This window comes from Labeo rohita, chromosome 7, assembly GCF_022985175.1.
Source record: "Labeo rohita strain BAU-BD-2019 chromosome 7, IGBB_LRoh.1.0, whole genome shotgun sequence".
NCBI classification, from domain to species: Eukaryota; Metazoa; Chordata; class Actinopteri; order Cypriniformes; family Cyprinidae; genus Labeo; species Labeo rohita.
Genome location: NC_066875.1, coordinates 10722352 through 10746147, shown reverse-complemented (window position 1 = coordinate 10746147; position 23796 = coordinate 10722352). Strand labels below are relative to the sequence as shown.

Genomic DNA, 23796 nt, shown 5'->3' with positions numbered 1-23796 from the left:
AACTATTTACAAATCATACAAAGCCTAGTGTTCTAAAATCTGTTTAGATGTAGAATTGAGTCTAGACCACTGGATTAAATTGATTTTAAGATGTTTTCACAGACTTGTGGTTGTGTTATATACATTTATCATTTACTGAAGTGTCATGTGCACAGATACAGGGCATACAGCCAAGCCAATATTTCATGGTAGGGCCAATGGTACATGCCAGACTTGTTCATGTAGCATAATATTTTTAATGTTGTAAATCTGAAAATAAGAATGTTAACCCAGAGATTACACATTACAGGATTAATTAGCAACCCAGTAAGAACTATGACCTTGGGTTAACAATTTCAAGTGTGAAAACCCATAATTAGACTCTTCACTGGAGGTGAGGCTTTAACACAACAAGCATGAAAGTATTTGTTCTTGGTAGAATGCAAGCAAATGATGCAGAAAACGAACTGTGGGCGAAGACAGTAAAACAGGTCTGAGAAAGAAAACAGATGTGAGTTGCAATCCAGGCAGCAGGAATGCATGATGCATCCTTAAATAAGTTTAGGCCCAGAGGAAGTGAGCTGCTCGGGCGTGTCTGCTAAACAAACACCTGAATGAGGTGAGATCACCCACTGCAGTCTGCAGTACACATTCAAGGAATGAAGCTGATGTGCAAGAGTGAAACTCCTGTTATCATGTGATTGGATTGTAAAAAGCTATAGGTAGCTGACATGACACACCTACCGACCTATCCATCTATCTATCTATTATTATTTTTTTTATTTTTTTTTTACTTAAAACTTATGTTAGGCCTATACAGAAGTGTATTCAATGTGTTAGAAATGTTTCAGAGGTTTAATGGTTACACCACGTGACATTTCTGGAGCCAGTGAATCGTGTTGTTTGTATATAGGCTATAAAACAATATAAGCGTTTTAACATGTCTGAAACTAACATGGACACAAAGAAACATGAAATGTTTTTTGAAGAACTTGGCATTAGTGTTCAAAGTAAATTTCTACTTTTTCATCTGGTTTACTCTTACTAAATTGTTATGGCAAGGTAACTCAAAAAAGTGAATTGTTATTAGGGATTTAATTCAAACTTGTGTACAGGGTGGATCGAATACGTGTTGAGGTCTTACCTGCCAGTAAAAAGATGGGCAGCAGGCAGCAGTAGAGCAATCCGCACACCACCTGAAGCTCCATGAGCGACAATTCCACTCACATTCCTCCCACGACACAAATCCACACCACAACCATCTTAGAATCGTGGAAAAAAAGCTACATGGCGCAAATATAGTATCTCGATTTTGTTTACTAATTTATCTGCACTAAAATTTCGCTTCTAATCAGTTTAACGACTAAAAACTCCTGACAGCATCGATTAAAATCCTGAAATATCACTATTAGCCAAGGTAATCTGTAAAGCGTTCTTAAATATACAAATGAACGAAATTTTTCTTCAGACGCCGCGTTTGATTGTTTCGATACAAAGCTCAAAAAGCTGCATTATGAGTCGATAATTCATTGTACATCTTCATGGAAAATGTGATTCACCGTCCCGTCGTTTGTTAAACTTTTCTTCAGTCTTTCTTCCGTTCTGGCATTAATCTGCTCCGACTTCACCAGGATATGTCCACAAACTGTTATACAATGACACAAAACTCATAAAGAGAGTTTGTTCTGTTTGTGTATGTAGTCCGTGCTGCGTCCCAACAGTTAGTTGAAAGTAACTCCCACTTCTGACGATAGATAACTTCTGCCAAACGAGTAACGTCACTTTCAACTGAGAAATACGACTCGTGCAGCGCGCTGCCTGAGCAGCCAAACAATGTGTCACCCACAGAATTATGGCCTTTCAACTTCCAAAGTATAGGAAAACCAGTTATACAGACCTTTTTTGTTATTTCAGACATTTGGTTCATGATTAACGAGTCCGTCTTTATTTTAATTTAGTAGGCTAATGACAGACAAGCCAAAGACAGTCAAGACTATTTACTGTATTATGTGCTCTAACTTGTGTATATGCCTCTAAATAACACCATAAAAACAACACCAAGTGTGAATAAAACACTGTGCCGTTTACGTTTCTGAGCATGTGCAGTGGTGTAACGTGCACGTGCCTTAAATGTGGTTACTTCTTTTACACTTTTATTCTAGGTGTCAGTTCAGTGCGGCGAAACAGTGTGTGTATGCTGATGTTCTCCACTTGCAACGCGTTCCTTCGAAATACACAAATTAATTATTTGACTGATAATTTCATTTAGCACACCCGTGGTGGGTGTCATTGCTGGCAGGCATTGTCTGTATATCTTTTATACTGTCTCCATCTAGTGGTGGTTTTGAGTAACGTCTCATGGGCGATTTATCTTTCGACAGGATGAATATGGTTTTAGTTTGCCTGGTTTTTCCCACCATAATTTTTGTCAGATGATTCTCAACTGTCTAATTACTTACAACTAAATAATTATACACAGCAGAGCATGGCGCTAGCGACGCCAAGGTTTGATTACCACTGAAAATCTGAACTGATAAAAATCTATTCTGATCTGTTAATAAAATCTATACAGGGGATGCCGTGAAGATCATTTTGGAAAAACATGCCTGCCAGATGTATATGTTGATATGTAACTAATGTTGTAACATTTCAAAAATTATAAGCAGTCTTGGTTTGTATAATATGATAGTAACTTTTATTAGTTTATTTGCCTTTTAATGTTCAATTTGATTGTTTTTACATTTTTCTTTATTAAATAATAAACTATATTTTACATTAGTATATGTGACCCTGGACCACAAAACCAGTTATAAAGTTATTTATTCCATTTTCTTTTTATTTTCATTTTTCTTAAATAAGCTTTCCATTAATGTATGGTTTGTTAGGATAGGACAATATTTGGCCGAGATACAACTATTTGAAAAACTGGAATCTGAGGATGAAAAAAAAAAAAAATCAAAATATTGAGAATATCACCTTTAAAGCTGTCCAAATGAAGTTCTTACCAATGCAATTACTAATATAAAATTAAGTTTTGATATATTTACGGAAGGACATTTACAAAATATCTTCATGCCACATGATTTTTACTTTTTGACAAAAATTGATAATTTTGACCCATACAATGTATTTTTGGCTACTTAAGACTGGTTTTGTGGTCCAAGGTCACATATAGGCTTTTGGGCTTTCTGTCATAATCTCATCCAATCTCTCATCCTACAAAAACATATAGCTAGGCCGAACTGGGAGATATATAGTAGTATTGGCAATATAATGTGCCTTTCCTTAAACTCATTATTATAATGTCAGAAAAATCCAGTACAGATCAATTCCTAGTCCATATACATTGAAACACTGGTACATAAACTCTTTTCAGTACATGTATTTACTGAATAAAACATGTCTTGATATTTAACACATTGTGTGTTTTAAGATTGCATTTACCCTCACATGAGTTTGTTGTTTTTGGACATATTGTTTAAATTTTCTTTTAAACTAGGTTTTTCTTAAATATCATCTTACCAAGACATATTATAGGAAGATATAGAGTGACAACTGATATTTATTTTATGTGAGATGTCTGCTGTACTGTTATATAGATCTCATAGATTTACATTGCAAGTTATTAGAATTTCATCTTATTTTTGTCTTTGTTTGTGTCCTTAGGTATGAGTAACATAGTCTCCCATATCATACTATATGAGCCATAACAGCCTGATATCAAATATGATACTTAACAAAATATTTTAGCTAATGGGTAAATCAACTGCTTTATTTTTTTAACAAAAAATGTATTTTTTTTTTTTCCAAAATGATTATTATTTCATGTCAGGCTTTACAGGGTTAAAACAATTCATTTAATCCACTCTTTTGAAATGAATGGATTAAGATTTTCCAGCTGAAACCAAAACACATGGAAAAGCAGTGAGTCTATACTTATGAATAGGTGCATAATATTTTAAGGTTTTTAATACTTTTGTATGTTTTAATGTTAACGCAATTTTCATGTTTTAACATGCATACTGTCAGTAAATTAGAAACTTATTTGCATTTAGCAGCTGTACACAAAAAGCTGATACAACTGTTGTGTCAGTCACACTTTTTGTTAAATGGGTTGCGGTGCTTTGACCTCGAAGATGATTGATTTATCTTGAAAACTGCTCATTTACAATACAATAGAAGGAACAATCCAATTCATTCCATGACCCAATCACACTAAAAGCTCTAAAATATAGAAAAAAAAAGTGTTCTATAAAAATAAAAGCCAAAACCAATTACATAAATTATTTTATTATTTATAAATTATTATTTCTCTGTTTTTTATTAAATGTGGATATAACACCTAATTTGTGACCCTAGGCCACAAAACCAGTCATAAGGGTCTTTTTTTTATTATTATTATTTAGATATAATCTAAATCTGAAACCTGAATAAATAAGCTTTCCATTGAGATGTATATATACACAACTATTTGAAAATCTGGAATCAGAAAAAAATGCATATTACTAATCAAAAATTAGGTTTTGATATATTTACGCTAGGAAATTTACAAAATATCTTTGTGGAACATAATGATTTTTGGCATAAAAGAAAAATCGATCATTTTGACCCACACAATGTATTATTGGCTACTGCTACAAATATACCCATGCTACTTAAGTAGTCCAGGTTAATGTATTATAACTCTTACTGACAGTCAGTTATGTGAATCTAGTGTTTGATCAATGGATGCGGGGCGTGGTTAAAAGCCAAGCTCTGTCTACATAAGTCACGTGGTCCGATTTCGCGCGAAAGTTAGTCTAGGAAGACTGTGCAAGGGAAGTTCCGGTGGGACAACAACAACTACTGCACGCCATCGAGAGGTGCAGGAACCTTATTCAAACCGAAGAATGGCTCAAGCTCGGGTTACCGATTATTTTGCACAGAGTAAGAAAGGTGGTGTTGCTCAATCTCTACGGTCCAAGGGACAAAAAGTGTCAGCAGATGTTGTGGAATCAGCGGTGATAACTAAACCAAAGACATCGTCCAGAGCTGCACGCTCTTCACGTAAAACGACGCGGGCTCCAACCACACCAGAGCCGCAAAAACAAGTTCAACAGGAGTTCCTCAAAGTCATCGATGAGGCTTTATCTGCACAAACTGCAGATACCGTGACTGACCTACGGGATGTAAGTAATAAAGGTTTAACGGCGAGTCCCCGAACTCCAAAACGGACCTCGGCGGAGTTTGATGTGTGTTCGGTGCTTTTCCCGTCCACAACCGAACAGCACAGCAGCGCCAAGAAGCGTTTGAGGGTCAATGCGAGTCAGAACTGCAGAACTTCACCAGAGCAGCCCGCGGTTCAAAAGACTGCGAGGAAGAAGCTCGATCTTCTGAGAAATGACGACAAAGAACAGGTACATATCGCATAATGGCGAATTCACACAGGACGCTTTTATTCTTAGGACTTTCTTTTTTTTTTCTTGAAAGTGTATAATGTTTTAGTAGACTAACTTTTTGTGTTTTGGTGTCATTTGCATAAACGTAGTCACCATGTTACGACCGTGTCTTCTTAACTAGTTTGACTAACTAGCCATTAACAAAGCGGTAATCGGTCTAACTATTACTGATTTAACTTACACCAGTCAACGTTTTATTTAATTGAGTTTAAAAATTTAAGACCAGTCTTGTAGAAAATGTAAATAACTAACTTATAAGACTAGTTTAAGCAGTATATGCAACAGGCCACTGTTCTGTGAATGCATTTGTGTGTGTTTGGTTGTTTAATGACTACTAACCCAGTCTGTCTTATTTTAATGTAGACCAATGAGCCCTTGGCTAACAGCACCCCTCAGGCACCCCAACAAACTGCCAGCAAGGAGTCCAAAAATACTGTTAATCATAATGCAAATAGCTCCCCTGTAAACAAAACGAGTGGAGACGATAAGCCCAAACGGACAACCAAGAGCAAGGTAACGCATGGGAGTTGTCACACCTGTGCAGGAACCTCCTGGTGTTTGTGAGCCTGTCATTAATCAAGTTTCTTTTGTTCTTTCAGAAAACATTTACAAGAGAGGATGTGGCAGCATTGAAGTCCAAGCTGCAAAAACTGAAAGGACAGTCTGAAACGGTGACGACTCCCTCACCTGCCCCCGTGACGGCACTAGCGGAGCTGAAAGCGAGGCTCGATGCGGCCCGGGAGATCTCCGCCAAAGTTCAGCAAAGAAAGGCAGAGCGAGTTGTGGAGGATGCTAAAGCTACTGAGGCACAGGCTGAGCCTGAACCAGAGGAAAGGTGAGGTTTGCTAGCCAGTGAGCCATTGTTTTCGGTCACTAAAAGTAACTTCAAAATTGGAGTTCTCATTTTATGTGATTGTATGTACTTTACCTGTTAGACTTTTTAAAATCATTTAAAAGTTTTGCTTTATTAATCTGTTATGATGAGTTTAGGGTTCCCCTGGGTCTTTTAAGTCTTCATGATCCGTTTATTATCAATGCTTTAAATATCTTACGTTTTACTGGTTTTGGCACTATAATTTGTTCATTGCCTTTCCTTAAACACATTATTGGACTTTTCTGACACAATAATATCAATCAGCTTCTAATTTTGGTGTATTTATATACTGTTACACACATCAGTCTTGATACATATGTGTATATTGAATAAAACATCAGTATTTTAAACGTGCGTTTATCCTTTTTTTTTTTTTTTTTTTAATTTTGCATGGACATGGATTTAATATTGTGCAGGTCTCAAAGTTCTCTGTTTGTTTTTTAAAAATACTGCAAATACCCTGGACATGCTTTGTGTTGGTCTTTTAAATTTTAACCTCTGAATTTCTATCTCTCTGTTTCAGAGAGAAGCTCCCAGCTTATCAGCGTTACCACACTCTAGCCCAAGATGTGCCGCCTGGTCTTACTCTGCCCTACCAATACAAAGTTCTAGCTGAGATGTTTCGCAGCACGGACACCATAGTCGGGATGCTGTTCAACCGCTCTGAGACGGTCACTTTCGCCAAGGTCAAGCAAGGGGTTCAAGATATGATGCGCAAGTAAGAGGCTGAATGAAACCCTATGCTAAAATGTTTATGTGCCAGTCAGGCTGCTGGATAACAGTGTGGTCAGTCTTATCAAAGGTAATCATATTTTTTGCTTTCTTCACAGGCGTTTTGAAGAGAACCATCTTGGGCAGATAAAGGCTGTGTACCCTTCTGCCTACACTTTTCGTCAGGAGAAAAACATTCCCTCTTTCAGTGCCACTGCAAAAAGGTCCAGCTATCAGCTCACGGTGGAGCCAGTCATTGATGAAGGTAAAAACTCTAGGAATGGTAACATTACAGTGAATAATATGTAACGTTATTGCATTAAACTCTGAATTTGCTCTTAGTACGAGTTGCCTTTAAGATAAATTTGGGAACAAAATGTGCACAAACCATCTTCCCATACATGTAATAAGCACAAAAGGGCAGCTTTGAGAGTTTTTCTGTCACTTAAGTGAAATAAAATCGTAATGTCTTTTAATTTTTAGTAACAAAAATTTCTGTTTCTGTCTCTAGAATTTAACGGTGCTCGTCCAGTGTTGTCAGCCTCTCGTCTTTTGGAAAGAAGGCACATTTTTCATCAAAATCTGGTTGAAATCGTGAAGGGACACCACAAGGTAAGTGCAGGATTTGGCTCAAAGTACTTTTGTTTGCATTTCCTAAACCTAGAATAGTTTGAGTTTTTGAGGTTTGTTTTTTTTTTTTTGTACATTCTAATTGTCTTGTTGGATACAGGCGTTCCTGGCTTCCCTAAACCCTCCCATTGTCGTCCCTGATGATAAACTTTCCCGCTGGCATCCAAGATTCAACGTGGATGAGGTTCCCAGTATCAAGCCAAGTGATTTGCCTCAGCCTCCCCAAACTGAAAAACTGACCTCAGCTCAGGAAGTGTTGGACAAAGCTCGTGCTCTCATGACACCAAAGGTGAGCACTTTTTAATCTTGTTTTTGTGCTCTTTGGGGGAATTATGGATCCCCCTTTTCAGTATGGATCAGTAACAAGTATGTGCAGGATGATGATAAATCTTATGTGATAAATTTTTAATTATTATTTTATTTTATTTTAATTTTTGTTTCTTTATTTATTTATTTTTAAAGAAATGGCTATGTAAGACTAAACTGTAGTTTTAGGCCACATTTATTCATGCCACAAAACATATTTAAAGTCATGTTTTCAAGTCTGTAAAAATGCCATTTCATTCAAAAACAAGTTGATTGGTGACGATTTATAAATCACTGACACTTGTGGGTTGTCATCTTTCTAGATGGAGAAAGCCTTGGCTAACATGGCCTTAAAAACAGCAGAAACGGCATGTTCTAAGGAGCCAGAGACCTCAGAAAAACCTGTTGTGACGCCAGCAGAAACACCCAGTGCCCTTAAAGGAGTTTCTCAATCATTGCTGGAGAGGGTGAGTCAAAAACATATTTTTTTTCATAATACATTCAGGGCTTTACGCTTGCTCTTTCTTTTTAGGAGCACTTGTGCTCACAGTCAAAAGATTCAGGAGTGCCGTCTGATCAAAAATTAATTAAAAAAAATTTGCCTTCCCACTACGAGGTGATATTTGACTTCTTAAAGTGCAGAGGTGGCACAGTGGCTTGTAAGTGTAATTTTTAGATGTTTAACCAGGCTCAGAGGTGGTATGAGTGCAATTAAATTCATAAATGTTGAGATCGTTTTAAATCTACATTTTTGAATATAGAAACATTAAGTGATTTAAATAACTGAAATTATATTTTTAAAGGGTCATGAAACTGTTTCAGCACTGGTTAGTTCTCACCACAGTTTTAAATGCTGCAAAAGTGGGCGTGGTGCGGCGTTGCACGGAGGGGGAAGAGGGGAGAGAGTCAACTAAGGGTTCAGTTTCATTTTGTTCCCATTGAGTTAACAACACAAATGCACAGCCATTTGCACTCAAACATATGAACACGCTGTTGCACCTCTAAACTTTTAAGGCTTATTTTGCAGTTTCTAATCCTTTTGATGGGTTGCGTCAAGGAGTTGTAAAAACCGCATTACACTCTCTATGAACTAATCGCGTTTGTGCCGAACTCTTACAAAACAAACAAAAACAAACACACTCCTTCAATCCATGAACGTTTCTCTCAGTTAATATTATATGCAGTCTCATAGCGTCTGTCATAGCAAATCGACACGCTGTCATGAATAATTAGGCAAAGAGTCTTCTCCTAGGATAAGAAAACGCAGCCTCCTGAATAATTGAGACCCCAACGTGTCATCGAAGTACTATAGTCCGTTGCCACGTCACAAACTGACATCCGCACAATGTAGATTTTAAACCTGAAAGATGAAAATGGTGCAAAAAAAGGTCAAAATTAACAAGTTTTCTCCAACAGTTCAAATTAATGGATGTTAACATTGTAATGATGTTAACATTTATGATGTGCAACACAAACACCTCTGCTAAAATCTCAGAAAAAGTAGTCCAGGGTTTCATGAAAGTCTAAAAACTAAAATCACTAGATCATTCATATAATTGATTCGTTTGAAAGGCTGATACATTCAGGAAATTAAGCAAGTGACTGTCTTTATGAATGGGTAATCATGAATCACTGACTCACTAGATTCGTTTAAAAAATGCACGCTCATTCATAAACTAAACACCGCTGTGTTTGCTTTTAGAGAGTCACAGCTGTGACTGTTTGAAACCATTCTTGATGAAATGGAGCAAAATCAGACAATAGTGTTCTAGTCAGACAGTGTAAGTCACTTAATATTAACAACTTGTTTATTGAACTGTTGTATTGAATCAGTACCACATTTGCAAACTCCCTTAAAATCAACAAAAGTTGTCAATCTCCTTAGTTTGTGATCTCATGAAGTTCCATTATCAACGAAGCTCTCTATACTGCACAGTGAATCTCTTTATTTGTTATAATTAGAGGATTCATGTGCTTACAGAACTTGGCACTGAACAAAGCAGGTTTTTTGAGCAGTGAATGAATTCTGAGTAACATTGTTCAAGGAATCAAAAGATATCTATCTTCCATTACTCAACCCTACAAAAAAGCTTAAGTAGAAACGTTCGACACTCCCCTGAGCACAAAACACAAATCTGATCAGGTCAGTCGCTCTAGTGCCCATAAATAAATAATAAAAAATATATATATATTTTTTTTTCCGTAGTCGCACACAGTAGTTTTCAGTCCCAAATGCTATGAAATGGTAAAAATCTTATCAACTTTCTTTTTTTTTTTTCTTTTTTTCTTTCTTTCTTCTTCTCTCTGATTCAGATTCGTGCTAAAGAGGCTCAGAAACTGCATGCCACTATGACACGGAACCCACAGCAGGAACAGCGCCTGTCGATGATGTCACGGCTGCCAGAGTTGGCCAGAATCTTGCGAAATGTATTTGTAGCAGAAAAAAAGCCGGCCCTCATCATGGAGCTCGCCTGCAACCGCATGATCGCTAGTTACCGATCTCCTCTCAGTTCTGGTTAGTACAGATGTTTGCTGTTTTCCCACCTCAGGTTTTTATCTGAGACCATAGTTGTTTTAAAACCTACTGAGCTGCCTTTTAAGACATTATTTGAGAGCAACTTCACACCACACACAGTCTTCCTCACATTAAAGGAATAGTTTACCCAAAAATTATGCAAAAAATGTCCTCGCCCTTAGATTATCCAAGATGTAGATGAGTGTTTCTTCATCTAAATTTTAGCGTTACATCACTTGCTCACCAACAGATTCTGTGCAGTCAGTGTGTGCCTTCAGATTGGGTTCAAATGGCTGACAAAAAGTCACAATCAATTGAAGTTACGTATGACCAAAATGTCTCCAAAATTGTTCTGATTAAGAAACTAATCTACATCCTGAATGGACTATTCCTTTTAAGTTTGATCGCTAATTGTGATGAGTGCACAAAGATTCAGAACATTTTATTTTTTATATTATTAACTAGTTTTAGTTCTTAAAAAGTGGTTTTCATAATCATTTCATATTATTATCTTTTTCCTTAAATCTTTTTTAATTTAGATGAAATGGAGAAACATCTGCGCCTGCTGGCCGAGTTGACACCTGCATGGCTAACAGTACATCCAATCAGAAAGGATATGTACCTAAAGCTGAATAAGACTATGGATCTGAACATTGTGCTGGACAAACTGAACCAAAAGATGAAGGAAGAAGAGCGTGTTTGAGGAATTTCAAACGAGACTGTTGAGAAAATACCATGTGCAATATTTTATTATGGATTATGCCTGGATTTTAACTCTTAGATGACACAGTGACTTTTTAATGTATGTTCAGTCAGTTTCGTATTTTACAAGACTACTTAGAGTTTGGCGGTCACTACGTTTTTATCTGCTGTTTCCGTTGTATGAGACTGTGAATTTTGTGCTTTTGCATCTTGACAATAACTGTTCATAACTGTAGACATGTAAAAAGTTAGATCTACTTAAGTTGGCATCTTTGGTAACTTTGTTACCAATGTGCATATTTCATTTACAATAAACAAGTTCATGCAAGCAACAGTGTTTCATATTCACAAACTGGAAGCTCAAGAGTCTGTACACAAGCTATATAAGTCTGTATACAACCTTTGTAACTGCATCTGCAGTCACATACTTCTACTTGTGTATGACAACAGAAAAACAGTATGTGGAAAGTGACATGTCCATGTATTCATAAAACAGTTAACTGAAAAGTATCTAGAAGCAATGTCCAGTGAACTTCAAATGAGAGGATTACTGAAGATCACAGTAATGACAATGTGGTATGGTGAGATTACTTTCACAATATATGAAACGTAGGGGATTATTTAGCAGCTGAATACTGATTGCACCTACGCTGTATGTGATTTCAGCCTGTTTTTTTTTTTTTTTTTTTTTTTTTTTTTTGAGTTTGTCATTTCTCATAATGGAATTAAAACCATCAAACCCTCAAAGGGTTAAGCAGTACTATAAAAATTGGAATTTCTTAATATTCCTGAACTATAAACCATAATGTAAATATTATGTAATTCTTCTCAGACAGCCAAGATAAAACAGACTACGTCATGCAAGCAGTAGTACTGTCAATACTGTATTAGTGAGAACACAGGGGTTGATTGCAGCTTTTCTGATCCATTGAGAAACTTCAGTTCAATCACCACCAAACAGCCCAGCAACTCTGCCTTCTGATGTTTGATCAGCTCACATGCTGCATGCAGGGTTCCTAAAAGGAAGAAAAGAAGAAGAAGAAAAAAAAAAAAAAGAACTTACATGGTTGCTGTTGGTACATTAAACTGAACTCTAGGCATGATGAATCAACAACTGCCCAGCTTGGTGTAAAAATACACTTTCAGTCAAAAGTTTAGATATTTGAGTTGAATGCGTTGGTTATGAATTCGTTTTATATGTATATACAGTGTACATACACAGCTCTGAGTAGATTTGTTGTAAATTTTAGTCTGTCACTGATTTCAAAATACATGATGAAAACTGCAGTTAGTACAGATTAATTTTGACCTAACTTATTTACCACCTTGAGTTGACAAATCTTGTACCGTTTTGATATTAAAGAGAACAAAAAAAAAACAACATCAACATTCCATTCTCTATCAACATAATGAAGTGTGTTAAACTACATTATGCCAGGGTTTGCCAGACTGTTTTTTCCCCCAAATAACTGCAGGGCGTTGGTATGGACACCTGTTTCTGCCGCTGAAAAAATGTTACTTTATAACTCACAATTGCAAGTTTTTATATCACAATTCTGAGAAAAGGTCAGAATTGCAGAAAACAAAAACAAACTCACAATTGCGAGAAAAAGTCCAAATTGTGACAAACTCACAATTGCAAGAAAGTCAGAATTATGAGTTCTCACAATTCTGACTTTCTCGCAATTGTTCATATCATGCAACTCTGAGAAAAGTCCGAATTGTGACTATATCTCGCAATTATGATCGTTCTCAAAATTGTGAGTTTATCTCACAATTGTGAGAAAAAGTCAGAATTATCTATTATATACATAAAGCTTTTTAGAAGGCAAATTTAAAAGGTAAAAAAAAGAATTCAAGAGAATTAATGCTATTGTGTGAATAATATGTAATCATGTACTCAATAAAAAAGTAACTAGTATGATTGTGAGTTTTTTTTTTTTAAATAATATAAAACAATTACAAATACTTAATGATTGGAATATGACTGCATCATCCAAATCTGTTACTACCCAGCACTGTGTATATATAGTAATTAAGCTGTAGTATAGCTTAAAGGGTTCATGAACTACATTTTTGTTATTATTTTATAATGTACTCTGAAGTTCACTTATAAAACACATAAATTAGAAGTAATAGGCTGTTTTCTATCCTGTTTTTGAGCTTCTCTGCAGAATGGTCTTGTTTTTATAGGCAGGATGCATTCAAAACTAGCAAGTAAACACTATCATTGGCTAACAGTTATTAACTTATATCACTTATTAAAATGACTATTTTAAAATGACACTTATTAAGATAGATGCTAGATCTATCTCTATATCCATCTATCTATCTACACTGGATGGGGCATGGATTGACATAGATCCCTGACAGCAAACTGATATCTTGTTCTATTTCTGACATACTCCAAGCATTTGCGCTACTCAGCGTTGCTAAAGAGGCAATGATGTAGAAGCAGAGGTGGGGTTTCTCCTCACTATTACGTCATAAAGTGGAACATTCCAAAATGAGTCGTTTTCTGAGCTTGGATTCAAAAAAGCTGTTTTTACACTAACAAGAACGTTTGGAGTTCTGAAACTTACAAGATGTTTTAATTGACCTGTTATATGTTATATATATTAAAAAAAAAAAAAAAACACTCAAGGGTTATTTCTCAGTTCATGATCGCTTTTAAGTACACAGGTTTAAAGTCTCACTCACCTCCAGTAGCCAGTAAATCATCAATGATCAGGACCTTCTGTCCCGCAGAAACAGCATCTTCCTGCATCTCTGCCTCAGCCTGAAACAATACTGCTAAATTACATAATGAACAGACGTTTGCATTCTAACTGCACATAGACTAGATGTGATATTGAGTAATTTATAAAATGGAGTTACCTTTCCATACTCAAGACCATAAGCTACTGATGATGTTAGGCCAGGAAGCTTTCCTTTTTTTCTGATTGGAACAAATCCTACACCTAATCTCTGAGCCAAAAGCGGCCCAAATAGAAATCCTCGAGCGTCAAGTCCTAGCAGATAAAAAAAAAACAACAACATCACTATAACGATACTCTACTTGCAATCTCTTGCTAGTCAGAAATTCTGGGACAAAAATAGTAAATTATCCAACAGTTCCTTAAAAGACAAGTTGTTTTAAACAACTAAATATAATGTTTTTCAATTGATATTAGCTTGAGAAAGCCTGACCAGCTTGAAGTAGTTTTAAAAGTATTAATGCTTAATGGCAGTGGTTGCTATGTGGTTTCTAGGGTGTTCTGGGTGGATGTTAGGTGCTCTGGGCAGAGCCAATGAGAAACGGAGCTGCGACATCTTTGATCTCGCCACCACATGGTTCACGGAACTCTCGATAGTTCCAAACAACTCCACGCTGTTAATATGTTTGAATGGGTTTAAGTCAGATAGACAGCAGTTTCACTATATTCACAGCAATTTAGAATAATTATTAAAACATAATGTGCACTGATTGTGATAACAATTTACAATAGCATTTTATTTTGGGAAGTGATAAAGAGACAACATTAATATGTTCCCATACTCCTTGGCAGTCAGATGTAACCAAACACCTTAAGGGAAACTTTTAATTACTTAAATAATTGTATTATATTTTAGTTCAGTTCTATTTAGTTAATATTTTAAGGAGATTTTTGATAATAAATAATGTGCAATAACTATGATCCATGAATGAACGTTTAAAATATAACATTTTCTAACATGCTTAATATTTATATTACAATTAGTGAAGTATTTAGGGTTAAAATAGAGAAAAAGTTTTTAAATTCAAGTGCAAAGAGGCAAATTAGAGGTTTTTGGTGGCTAGAAAAATAATATTAACATGTAATGCCATTGCATAACCACTAGATGCATGTATAGCTGTTTAATAAATATAGCCTATATGTATTTAGCTCTACTCTAGTTTCGCAAACAAGCCTTGACTCGTTTATACACTTGACTCATTATAACTACTTATTTTTGTTTAGGTTTTGCATTTGAATGTATATTATCAAACACTTGATTTTTATAAGTTTCGATTTATTATTTATGTCAAATTTAAAAAGGGTAATTACTCACAAGTAATCACACAAGCATACAACATAAGTGAATATTACAAAAGGCAAGCAAATATGGAATTTAACCCCCAAGTTAATTATTTAATTAACAAAAGGCAACCAATTGCATTCAGTGAAATTCCTTGAATGGGCAGCCTACAGGGAGAGAAAGATTGCAGAAAGACTAACCTAAAAATATGACAACTAGCATCTGGTTATGGTCGCTATTAAGGAGTTTCTCACATTATCCAACTGCAATTATAGTATAACTGTCTATTATCTAATGATAAACATTAACTATAACATGCTTCATAAAATACCATTTCCGAAAGGAGTAATTTCTTCAATTTATCGGCAAGTGTTCTTGAGACACACTGAACTGAATGGGCTTCAATGCTGGAACTACTGGCTGTTTGGAAATATTGGCTTCTCCATGATGTGTTACTTCAGCATTCCTTAGTTCCTATGGAAGCCTATGGGAGTGTTGTCAAAGTCCCTTTCAAGGAAAGTCTGTTCACTCAGCGGCCATATTCGCAACACCGCCAGGCAGCTCGTGTAAGACCAAGTCCCATCTAAATAAATAGGGGAAACCTGAAATCTCAAAAACTGCTTGCTGAACTTGCAATTAAATGACATATTTCAAATCGGCAACAAAATCTGAAATGAACTGCCCCATGAATGTTTTTTCTTATGATTAAATAGCGCTTAAAAAGTTTATTTTCAGGCTAGAGCTTTTAACGGACGCTGCAGTGACGCAACACTTTACCAATCAGCAATTGGCTATTTCATTTAGAAGGCGGGACTATTCCGCTATATTGTGCTTTGCAGTTTCTCTTATTCGTAAGTATACAGGGGTCGAAATTGCGACCGTTTTGGTTGCATATGCTCCCGGAATTTAATCTGTGCAACCTCAAAATATATTTGGGAGCATTTGTGCGAGTGCTAGTAATTGTTGTGGTGCCACTTGTTTTCATTTCTTTACAAAACTTTCGCTAAGTACTGCACAGTATATGACTGCCGTGAGCTGATACAGTGAGCCGATACAGTGAGCTGATTAAGTTATCATTCATGTGTGGTTTGGCCCAGGTGTTTTATGTAGCATAACACAAAGCTATAGTCTGTCAGACCATTCTGTTTTCGCTTCAGATATCTAATTTAAATTAGAAACGGCTCATGCATGCAGCATCTTTGTGTGAATTAAGTTTAAAAATGCAGTGGTTGCCATCTTGGCTTCATGTACTCATATTTTCATTCTTTTTTGTCCCTTTAATGCAATAAATAATTAAAAAAAAAAAAAAAAAAAAAGGCTTTCAAAATCAGCCCATTTGACTGGTGAAACTATTAATCATCAGGATGTTGCTGGCTGTTCCTCTCAATTGGCAGTTGTGGTGCTCCTTAATATATATTCGGTGCTCCTAACTTTTTGAACTTGGGAGCACCAGTGCTACCAAGTAAAAAAGTTAATTTCGAGCCCTGGTACAGGAGTGAACCATCTTTGTATTTCTATAGCCTGTGGTGTTGCAACTCTGTTTCTCAATGTCTCTGCTTCTGGGTGGTTGCAGGATTGTTACTAGATTGTTGGTGTACAGTTTCTAAGATGTTCTGGTTGGAAGCTAGCCAGTTCCTAAAGTGTTCTGGATGGTTGCTAGACTGTTGCTAAGGTAGTCTAACGCCGTATTTCCACTACAGCGTAGCGAGCAGGGCGAAGCGAGCGTTTTCCATTCATTCTTATGGAAGTTAAGCGTAAACGCACTGCGCAAGCGTTTAAGCTCAGCTTCCACAGGAATGAATTGAAAACGCCCACAACGCTCTGCTCGCTACGTGCCAGTGGAAATACATGGTAAGTGTTTGCTAGGGTGTTGCTATGCAGCAGCATAATAATTTCCAAATAGTACCATTATGATCACCAATAGGATAAAAAGTCCTTGCATGACATCACAAGGAATTCTAAGCAAATCTATCAGGAAGGTCCTCTAATCCAGGATCTTTATGTGATATAACGGTTTTGTAATTCCAAATGAACAATAGGTATTACACAATAACACACTATCGAATAGAAACAATAAACAATATTTAAAAAAAAAAAAGATTTTTATTTAATCAGTTATCCTTTAGGATCCCATTTGGATTGAACCTTAAAAAAAAAAAAAAAAAAAAAAAAAAAAAAAAAAGGAGTTTTGCAACGTTTTGAACTTTGTAACACGGGTGCCATACACATGTACAACATGCACTCCTACCGACTATAAGATCCACCTGAGGGTACGTGTGCCTCACATGCTCCTCAAACAGATCTGTCACTGCAGCCAGTGCCTTCGGATCTTTCAAAATCGGACATATATCACTGCAAACAAACAGAAACTATATGAAACTGCATGTGTTACTGCCAAATCCGTATTCCGCTTTATTCCACACGCTTATTAACGATACGCTCATTATTAAAATGATAAAATGATATTGTATATGAATACTCACTAGAATAGAATCCCTTTTGTAGGGAAATCCTGGAAAGTTCTAACGCACTTAGAGATAAGATCCAGTTTCTCTGCCATGACACGCGCTGGGACTATTTGGACTGAGACGGGAAGTTGTCCACGTGCTCAGGTCAACCAATAACACACACTTCCTCACCACATGACATTTACGTCATTAAATGTAAGATTGAGGTCTCTGCATAGCAAAAGTGGGATCCCTGGCAAAGATCCTTTTTTACTCATGTACATGCACTTGTTCTTTTGTGTGTTTCTTTTTTATTTTATTATTATTCTCTCTGTATACCCTTTTTCTACTTCTGTTGTGAGATGTATATATTTGTATTAATATGTACATAATTACAAAATAAATGTAACTGAAAAAAAAAGCATAGCAAAAGTATATATATATATATATATATATATATATTAATGCTTGAACAAACAGTATAAGAACCTAGCCAAGGGATCACATACAAAACTATAAAATAATAACCAGTAATAATAAATTAAACAGACGACAAACACAAACGCTTAGGCATTAATAATAAAATAAAATAAAAAAGTTACCAAAATAAATAAATTAATAAAAATAAAGAATAACAAATAAAAACACCACAATGAGAATGACATTACAATGATATTACAAAGATATTCAAACAAGAGCACATAAGGAAAGCATCTAAATACATGGATTTTCTTTAAATACCTCTGTAAAATATTTCAAGAATCTTAGGGTTTTTTATTCTGTATAAGATGAAGAGATTTTAGAAATGCGTTTAGTTCAGTTTTAAAAGGGGGATAGGATGGGTAACTATTTGCGAATTTTTGTTTGTGTATGAAAAATTTACCATATAAAAATAAAAAAAATTGATAGTATGTTCCAAGGGTTTATTTTTTAGTATTATTATAATAAAAAACACTGGCAGAATCAAATATAAAAGAACCTAGGTCAGACCAAAATTGCTTGGATAAAGGACAATCAAAAGAAAAAATGTACTAAAGTCTCCTCTGTTTGTTTGCAAAAAGAGCATGAGCTGTCAATGTCTGAATATTTAGAAACTAGAATTAACAGGATATATTTTATGTAAAATTTTAAAAATGTGTTTCCTTTGCTTTATTAGAAATACAGTATTTCCCAGGTAAGAGCCAAGTTCTTTTCCAGTCTAAATCATCAACCAAGGTTTCTTGTCTAACAGATCAACGGCTTTCTATAGCAAAGTAGACCGAGTAACAAGTGAACTCCTTGGAATAAATAAAGAGTGACTTTTAACAAGGTGAATTAATCCAGGTGGAATTGCTTCAACCACTTTATTAAACTATTTTGGAGGAATTGGGAAACTATGGTATGTCATAAATTGCTCAATATTTCCTGAGTCATCAAATAAGCAAAGGATACAATTAATATTATTTTGAAACCATCTGGGGAAAAATAATGATTTATTTCTGATGGTAATATACCTGTTATTCCGTAAAAATGTTCTATGGAGTGAGAAACCATGAACATAGCAAAGCTTCTAAGCAAGGAGACACTGCTGATGAATTTCAAAATAAAGGAACGGCTACCAGTTTTATTAAAAATGTGGTTGGGGATAAAAAAAAAAAAAAAGACCTCCCCTAAACCTGTGATGTATGCCAATCAGGTAACGTGGTCTAAAAACGCTGATGGTTTGATATGGCATAAAATCTGGAAACTACCTCATAAATACTTAGTCACAAATGAAGTAAAAGAAATTACTTTCAAACTCATTCATAAATACTATCCCTGTAACTATTTCCTTGCAAACAGATTTAACTGTGATATTGTACTATGTACATTTTGTGGTCTACACACAGAAACGTTTTTTTTCATTTATTTTGTCCTTACTAATTTTTGGTCAGATTTCTGCTCATTTGTTAGAGATCATATCTTGCCCACCTTTCAACTTTGTTTTGTTTGTTTTTTCAATTATCACGTCATTCCATAAGGAATATTATTTGATTAATCTGTTACTTTTGCTGGCAAAGTTACATAAATGCAAGTATATAAGTATTATAAACCATTGTTACCAAAAGTTAAGCAATACCTAAAATCTATTTACAATCTGACAAAAAAGAAAGCTGTTAAATGTATTACTTTTGTAAACATTTTCATCTTTTTATGTAATTTTCTTTATTTTTATTTTATTATTATTATTATTATTATTATTATTATTATTGAAATGGAAATGTCACTAATAAATGACGTGGTAAAAGATTATGTAAAAGGTGGGCTAAATTACCTTGTCATGATAACATAAATATAATTAATGATACAAATAATTTACTATAGATGTTATTCACATATAAAGCCACAGGATCGTTCCATCCTTAACAAAGGAGGAGGGGTGCACTGTCATGGGACCAAAGAACAAAATCCCAGCGGATTCTGTAGATCTTGCATCTGTAGTGGGAAAAACAAACAGATTCTACACAGGAGACCAAGCAATTACTTTGCTTTTAAAAATATGGATCATCTTTAAATAATTAATAAATATTTCGGTAACACTGTACAATAAGGTTCATTAGTTAACTAGTCAACATGAAATAAGAATGAACAAAACTTTTACAGCATTTATTAATCTTAGTTCATGTTAATTTCAGCATTATTATTAAAATCACAAGTTGTGTTTGTTAACATTAGTTAATGCACTGTGAACTAATATGAACTAACAATGAACAAAAAACAAACAAACAAACAAACAAACAGCTAAAATCAGCTTGAACTGGTTGGCTGGTTTAAGCTGGAAGTAGCTGGTTTTAGTTGGTCTCCCAGCCTGACCAGCTAAGAAAGTGGCTAAAACCCCTCTAAAACCAGCCTGTTGACCAGCTATGACGATCTTAGACCAGGGTGGATGACCAGCTAAAACCAGCCAGCTTTATCTTTTTATAGCAGGGTATTAACTAAAATTAACAAAGATTAATAGCAGGTTTGAAATCAAAAGATGCCTGTTAAAAATGAACAATGTTTATTTGATATGATCATGGCCAATGGAAAACTAAGGTTAAAGGTTAAATCTGATCTTAGACCAGGGTGGATGACCAGCTAAAACCAGCCAGCTTTATCTTTTTATAGCAGGGTATTAACTAAAATTATCAAAGATTCTGTCAAATGCACAGTCACATGTGAGTTTTTAAAATATTTTATTGCACCTTTAGAAAAAATTCAAGAGTTGACAATGGTTTAAATGCATTGTACAAGTCAATATAAATTTAAACCGTACAATTAATTGTTTAACTTAATGAAAAATTGCACAATCATGTATAGTCTAATTTATGTTTTGGCAAACATAAATACGAAATGATTATAGTGTGTTTTGGTAATTTTGTTACTGTCTGTCTGTCAGTCAGTAACTGAGCTCCAGTGAGTTCCAGGCAGCTGTCAGTAGATGTTTCAATGCGTTTGTTAAGCTATTTTTTAACTTATTTTTTGGTACAAAATTTTGTACTATTTTTTTCTTAAACAATACTCATAGACACTTAATATCCTAAAATGAGAACTACACTAAATCACTGCTTTTTAATATCAAAATCAGATTTTGTTCCCCTTTCCTGTGTAAAACAATACATTTAAGTAACAGTCACACAGAAAACACAAAAAAATCATTTTAAAAGATCCTTAAAATGTAATCTGACTGCGAGAGACGTCTTCATAAAAGTTCTTATGGATAACTAAATTAATGTGGCCAGTCACACTTATATGGATTTGACTCTGGGGGTTGAAGACATTTGCCCAACTTCTCACAGCCAGGAGGACTCCAGTTCTGAGGAGGATGAGAACACACATGAACACGTGAGGGAGCTGTTGCACCACTAGCTGTTAAAAGATGCCTTTTGTCTACTGTGAACCTAAACAATCTTCCAGTGTGTTAATGGAACAAAATAAGGACAATTTTGCTGTAACAGAAAGGCTGATAATAAACAGCACACTAACTAAATTTTATATATATATATATATATATATCAATTCATTTGTGTATACATCAAAATAAAAAAAAAAATAAAAAAAAAACATGGAAAACATAAAAGGCTTAAGCTTGACAGGTCTATTGTACCATTTTATTTGATTTAAGAAATGTACTAATAGCAGGTTTGAAATCAAAAGATGCCTGTTAAAAATGAACAATGTTTATTTGATATGATCATGGCCAATGGAAAACTAAGGTTAAAGGTTAAATCTGATCTGTTGAAACCTATGCAAATGCGTAACACTTTAAAGTGACAGTATCAGTCGACCAATAATCATCTCACCATGACAGCCAGGTCACACATGTTGAGCTGCGGCATTCCAGGGATCAAATCCTTCTGATGCCGATTCACTACTGCGGTCACCTGTCTTAATACATCCTGGTACTCCTTAGACTGGACACTTTAAGGCAAATGAGAAAGGGAGAGGTAAGGAAAGAGATGTGTACTTCAAACAGCAACATTTTTTCATATTACAGTAATAAAAATTTGATTTTTGTTCCTTTTTACACTAGGAAGTTTTTTACAAGATCCCTCATTTTATTCATGCAAAACAGAAAATATATTTAGAATTTCTGACGTTTTTGATGGTTTTGGTTTTGTGAGATGCACTCAGTAACCATATACTTGTACTCCAAGAAAACTAAGAATACTATGGTACTATAACATTACACTAACACACGTCCAAAAACATGGTTGAAAACACATTTTACAGTTGATTTACAGTCAATTATGCTTTGACTTCAAAGCAATAGCTGATATTTGCTCTCGGGTAACTCTGTTTACATCAGCTGCATCGTCTTCTTCAATTAAGAACTGTCTTCACAGCCTCATCTTAGCACTGAATATAAAATAGTTTTAATTAATTATTCACTCATGCATGGTTATTACAAGATAATGCATGGAAAAATATGTGACAGACGGGCAATCCCACAATAAAAACACACACACGCACACATACACAGAGGTCCCTGAGGGTTGCCATTTCCACAGAAGCGGTCATGTGTCCTCTCATTATTTGTGTTGGACGGCATCCCGCACCCCTGCGTAGTGTGCAGGGACCCTGATGGTTTCAAAGGAACGCTGTTCTCAATAGGACCTGTAGGCTTAATGGGCTTCAGAGAATGCGTGTCTGTGCGAGAAACACGCAGACAAATATCACCACTGCAATTACGGCCATAATACAAAGGCAGGCAGCACCTGTGTCAGGCCTGTCCCCTGCTCTCAAAGGCAGTCTTCTGATTGGCCCCCGGGGAAGGGGTGTGTGTACGTGTGGGGTGAAGTGTCAATTAGTGTAATTACTCTGGGCGCTGTCCGACTCACACCTCCAGTCTCTACACTTCTGCCCTCCCCCGGGAAAATCGGCCATGAGCCGCACGCCAACATCTGCTCCCCTCTCGCTCAGCCCGGACCCATAGTCTTCACTCTGAACAGCCATTCGCCAAAACACTGAGACACATTACTTCACTCCGGAGAGACATTTCATCAGCATTTAAAGGGTTAGTTCAACCAAAAAAATCTAAATTCTGTTATTAATTACTCACCCTCATTTCCAATCCCGTAAAACCTTCATTCATCTTCGCAACACAAAAAAGGTAGTAAGCACATCTTTAAAATAGTCCATGTGACATCATGTGAGGTAGAAGCTTGCATTCTGACCACACAAATGTGTGATTTCATCAATCAGATTTCATCAAAATATCTTTGTGTTCCGAAGATGAAGAAAGGTCTTACGGGTTTGTAACGACATAAGGGTGAGTAATTAATGACAGAATTTTCATTTTTGGGTGAACTATCCCTTTAAGAGGTTCCGTCTAGGGGTTGACCAATATCAGTGACTGATTGGAATATAACTGCCAAGTGCTGCAGGAATGACATTTTTGTAGGTCAAAATTCAAAAATAGCATTTTAGCACTTTCCTGAAGACAATGGTTTTTCCTTCACATTTTTTTTTTCTACACATTTTTTTTTACTCCAATAAAATCCCCTTGAGAAATTTTTAAAGGGGTCATTGTAGGGCTGGGCAATATGGCAAAAACTTAAAATCTTAATTTTCTCAGAACTTTTTTTTTTTTTTTTTTAATGATTTTTAACCTGTCAACTTGAAAATTCTTTAATAAGTCTCTAGTTAAAGACATTT

The 23796-nt window shown here is 35.4% G+C and overlaps 5 protein-coding genes across 5 annotated transcripts in view; 2 read left to right on the top strand and 3 right to left on the bottom strand.

Annotated features, from left to right (window-relative positions):
- The window catches only part of piezo1 (piezo-type mechanosensitive ion channel component 1), a 119484-nt gene extending 117753 nt beyond the window's left edge, over positions 1–1731 (bottom strand). Inside the window, exon 1 of the mRNA XM_051115327.1 lies at positions 1124–1731. Coding sequence (XP_050971284.1) covers positions 1124–1187 — 64 coding nt within the window. The 5' untranslated portion in view covers positions 1188–1731. The remainder of the gene's footprint in view (positions 1–1123) is intronic.
- Positions 1–23796, top strand: part of LOC127168555 (uncharacterized) — a 280503-nt gene that overhangs the window by 94126 nt on the left and 162581 nt on the right. The window lies entirely within an intron of this gene.
- On the top strand, positions 4746–11156 carry cdt1 (chromatin licensing and DNA replication factor 1). Its single transcript, XM_051115334.1, has 10 exons — positions 4746–5375; positions 5781–5930; positions 6017–6252; positions 6815–7009; positions 7122–7267; positions 7514–7614; positions 7733–7921; positions 8262–8405; positions 10252–10453; positions 10993–11156. The coding sequence occupies exons 1-10, from the start codon at positions 4869–4871 to the stop codon at positions 11154–11156; spliced, it is 2034 nt and encodes a 677-aa protein (XP_050971291.1). The 5' UTR covers positions 4746–4868.
- On the bottom strand, positions 11176–17800 carry aprt (adenine phosphoribosyltransferase). The gene is made up of 5 exons (XM_051115339.1): positions 17677–17800; positions 17442–17545; positions 14033–14166; positions 13856–13934; positions 11176–12171 (listed from the first exon to the last, which is right to left on the bottom strand). Exons 1-5 carry the CDS (start codon positions 17751–17753, stop codon positions 12032–12034), a joined length of 534 nt encoding a protein of 177 aa, XP_050971296.1. The 5' UTR covers positions 17754–17800; the 3' UTR covers positions 11176–12031.
- The window catches only part of galns (galactosamine (N-acetyl)-6-sulfatase), a 54758-nt gene continuing 51770 nt past the window's right edge, over positions 20809–23796 (bottom strand). The window contains exons 13-14 of the mRNA XM_051115335.1: positions 21942–22059; positions 20809–21454 (exon numbers count right to left, since the gene is read on the bottom strand). Of these exons, the coding sequence (XP_050971292.1) occupies positions 21368–21454; positions 21942–22059 (205 nt within the window). The 3' untranslated portion in view covers positions 20809–21367. The remainder of the gene's footprint in view (positions 21455–21941; positions 22060–23796) is intronic.

Coding starts and splice junctions, on each gene's coding strand:
- aprt (XM_051115339.1), bottom strand. CDS start 17,753: ATGGCAGAGAAACTGGATCTTATCTCTAAGTGCGTTAGAACTTTCCAG. Junction 17,546..17,676: donor ACAAAAGGGATTCTATTCTA/GTGAGTATTCAT, acceptor GTTTGTTTGCAG/TGATATATGTCCGATTTTGA. Junction 14,167..17,441: donor TCAGGTGGATCTTATAGTCG/GTAGGAGTGCAT, acceptor TTTATCTGCTAG/GACTTGACGCTCGAGGATTT.
- cdt1 (XM_051115334.1), top strand. CDS start 4,869: ATGGCTCAAGCTCGGGTTACCGATTATTTTGCACAGAGTAAGAAAGGT. Junction 8,406..10,251: donor CTCAATCATTGCTGGAGAGG/GTGAGTCAAAAA, acceptor TCTCTGATTCAG/ATTCGTGCTAAAGAGGCTCA. Junction 10,454..10,992: donor CCGATCTCCTCTCAGTTCTG/GTTAGTACAGAT, acceptor TTTTTAATTTAG/ATGAAATGGAGAAACATCTG.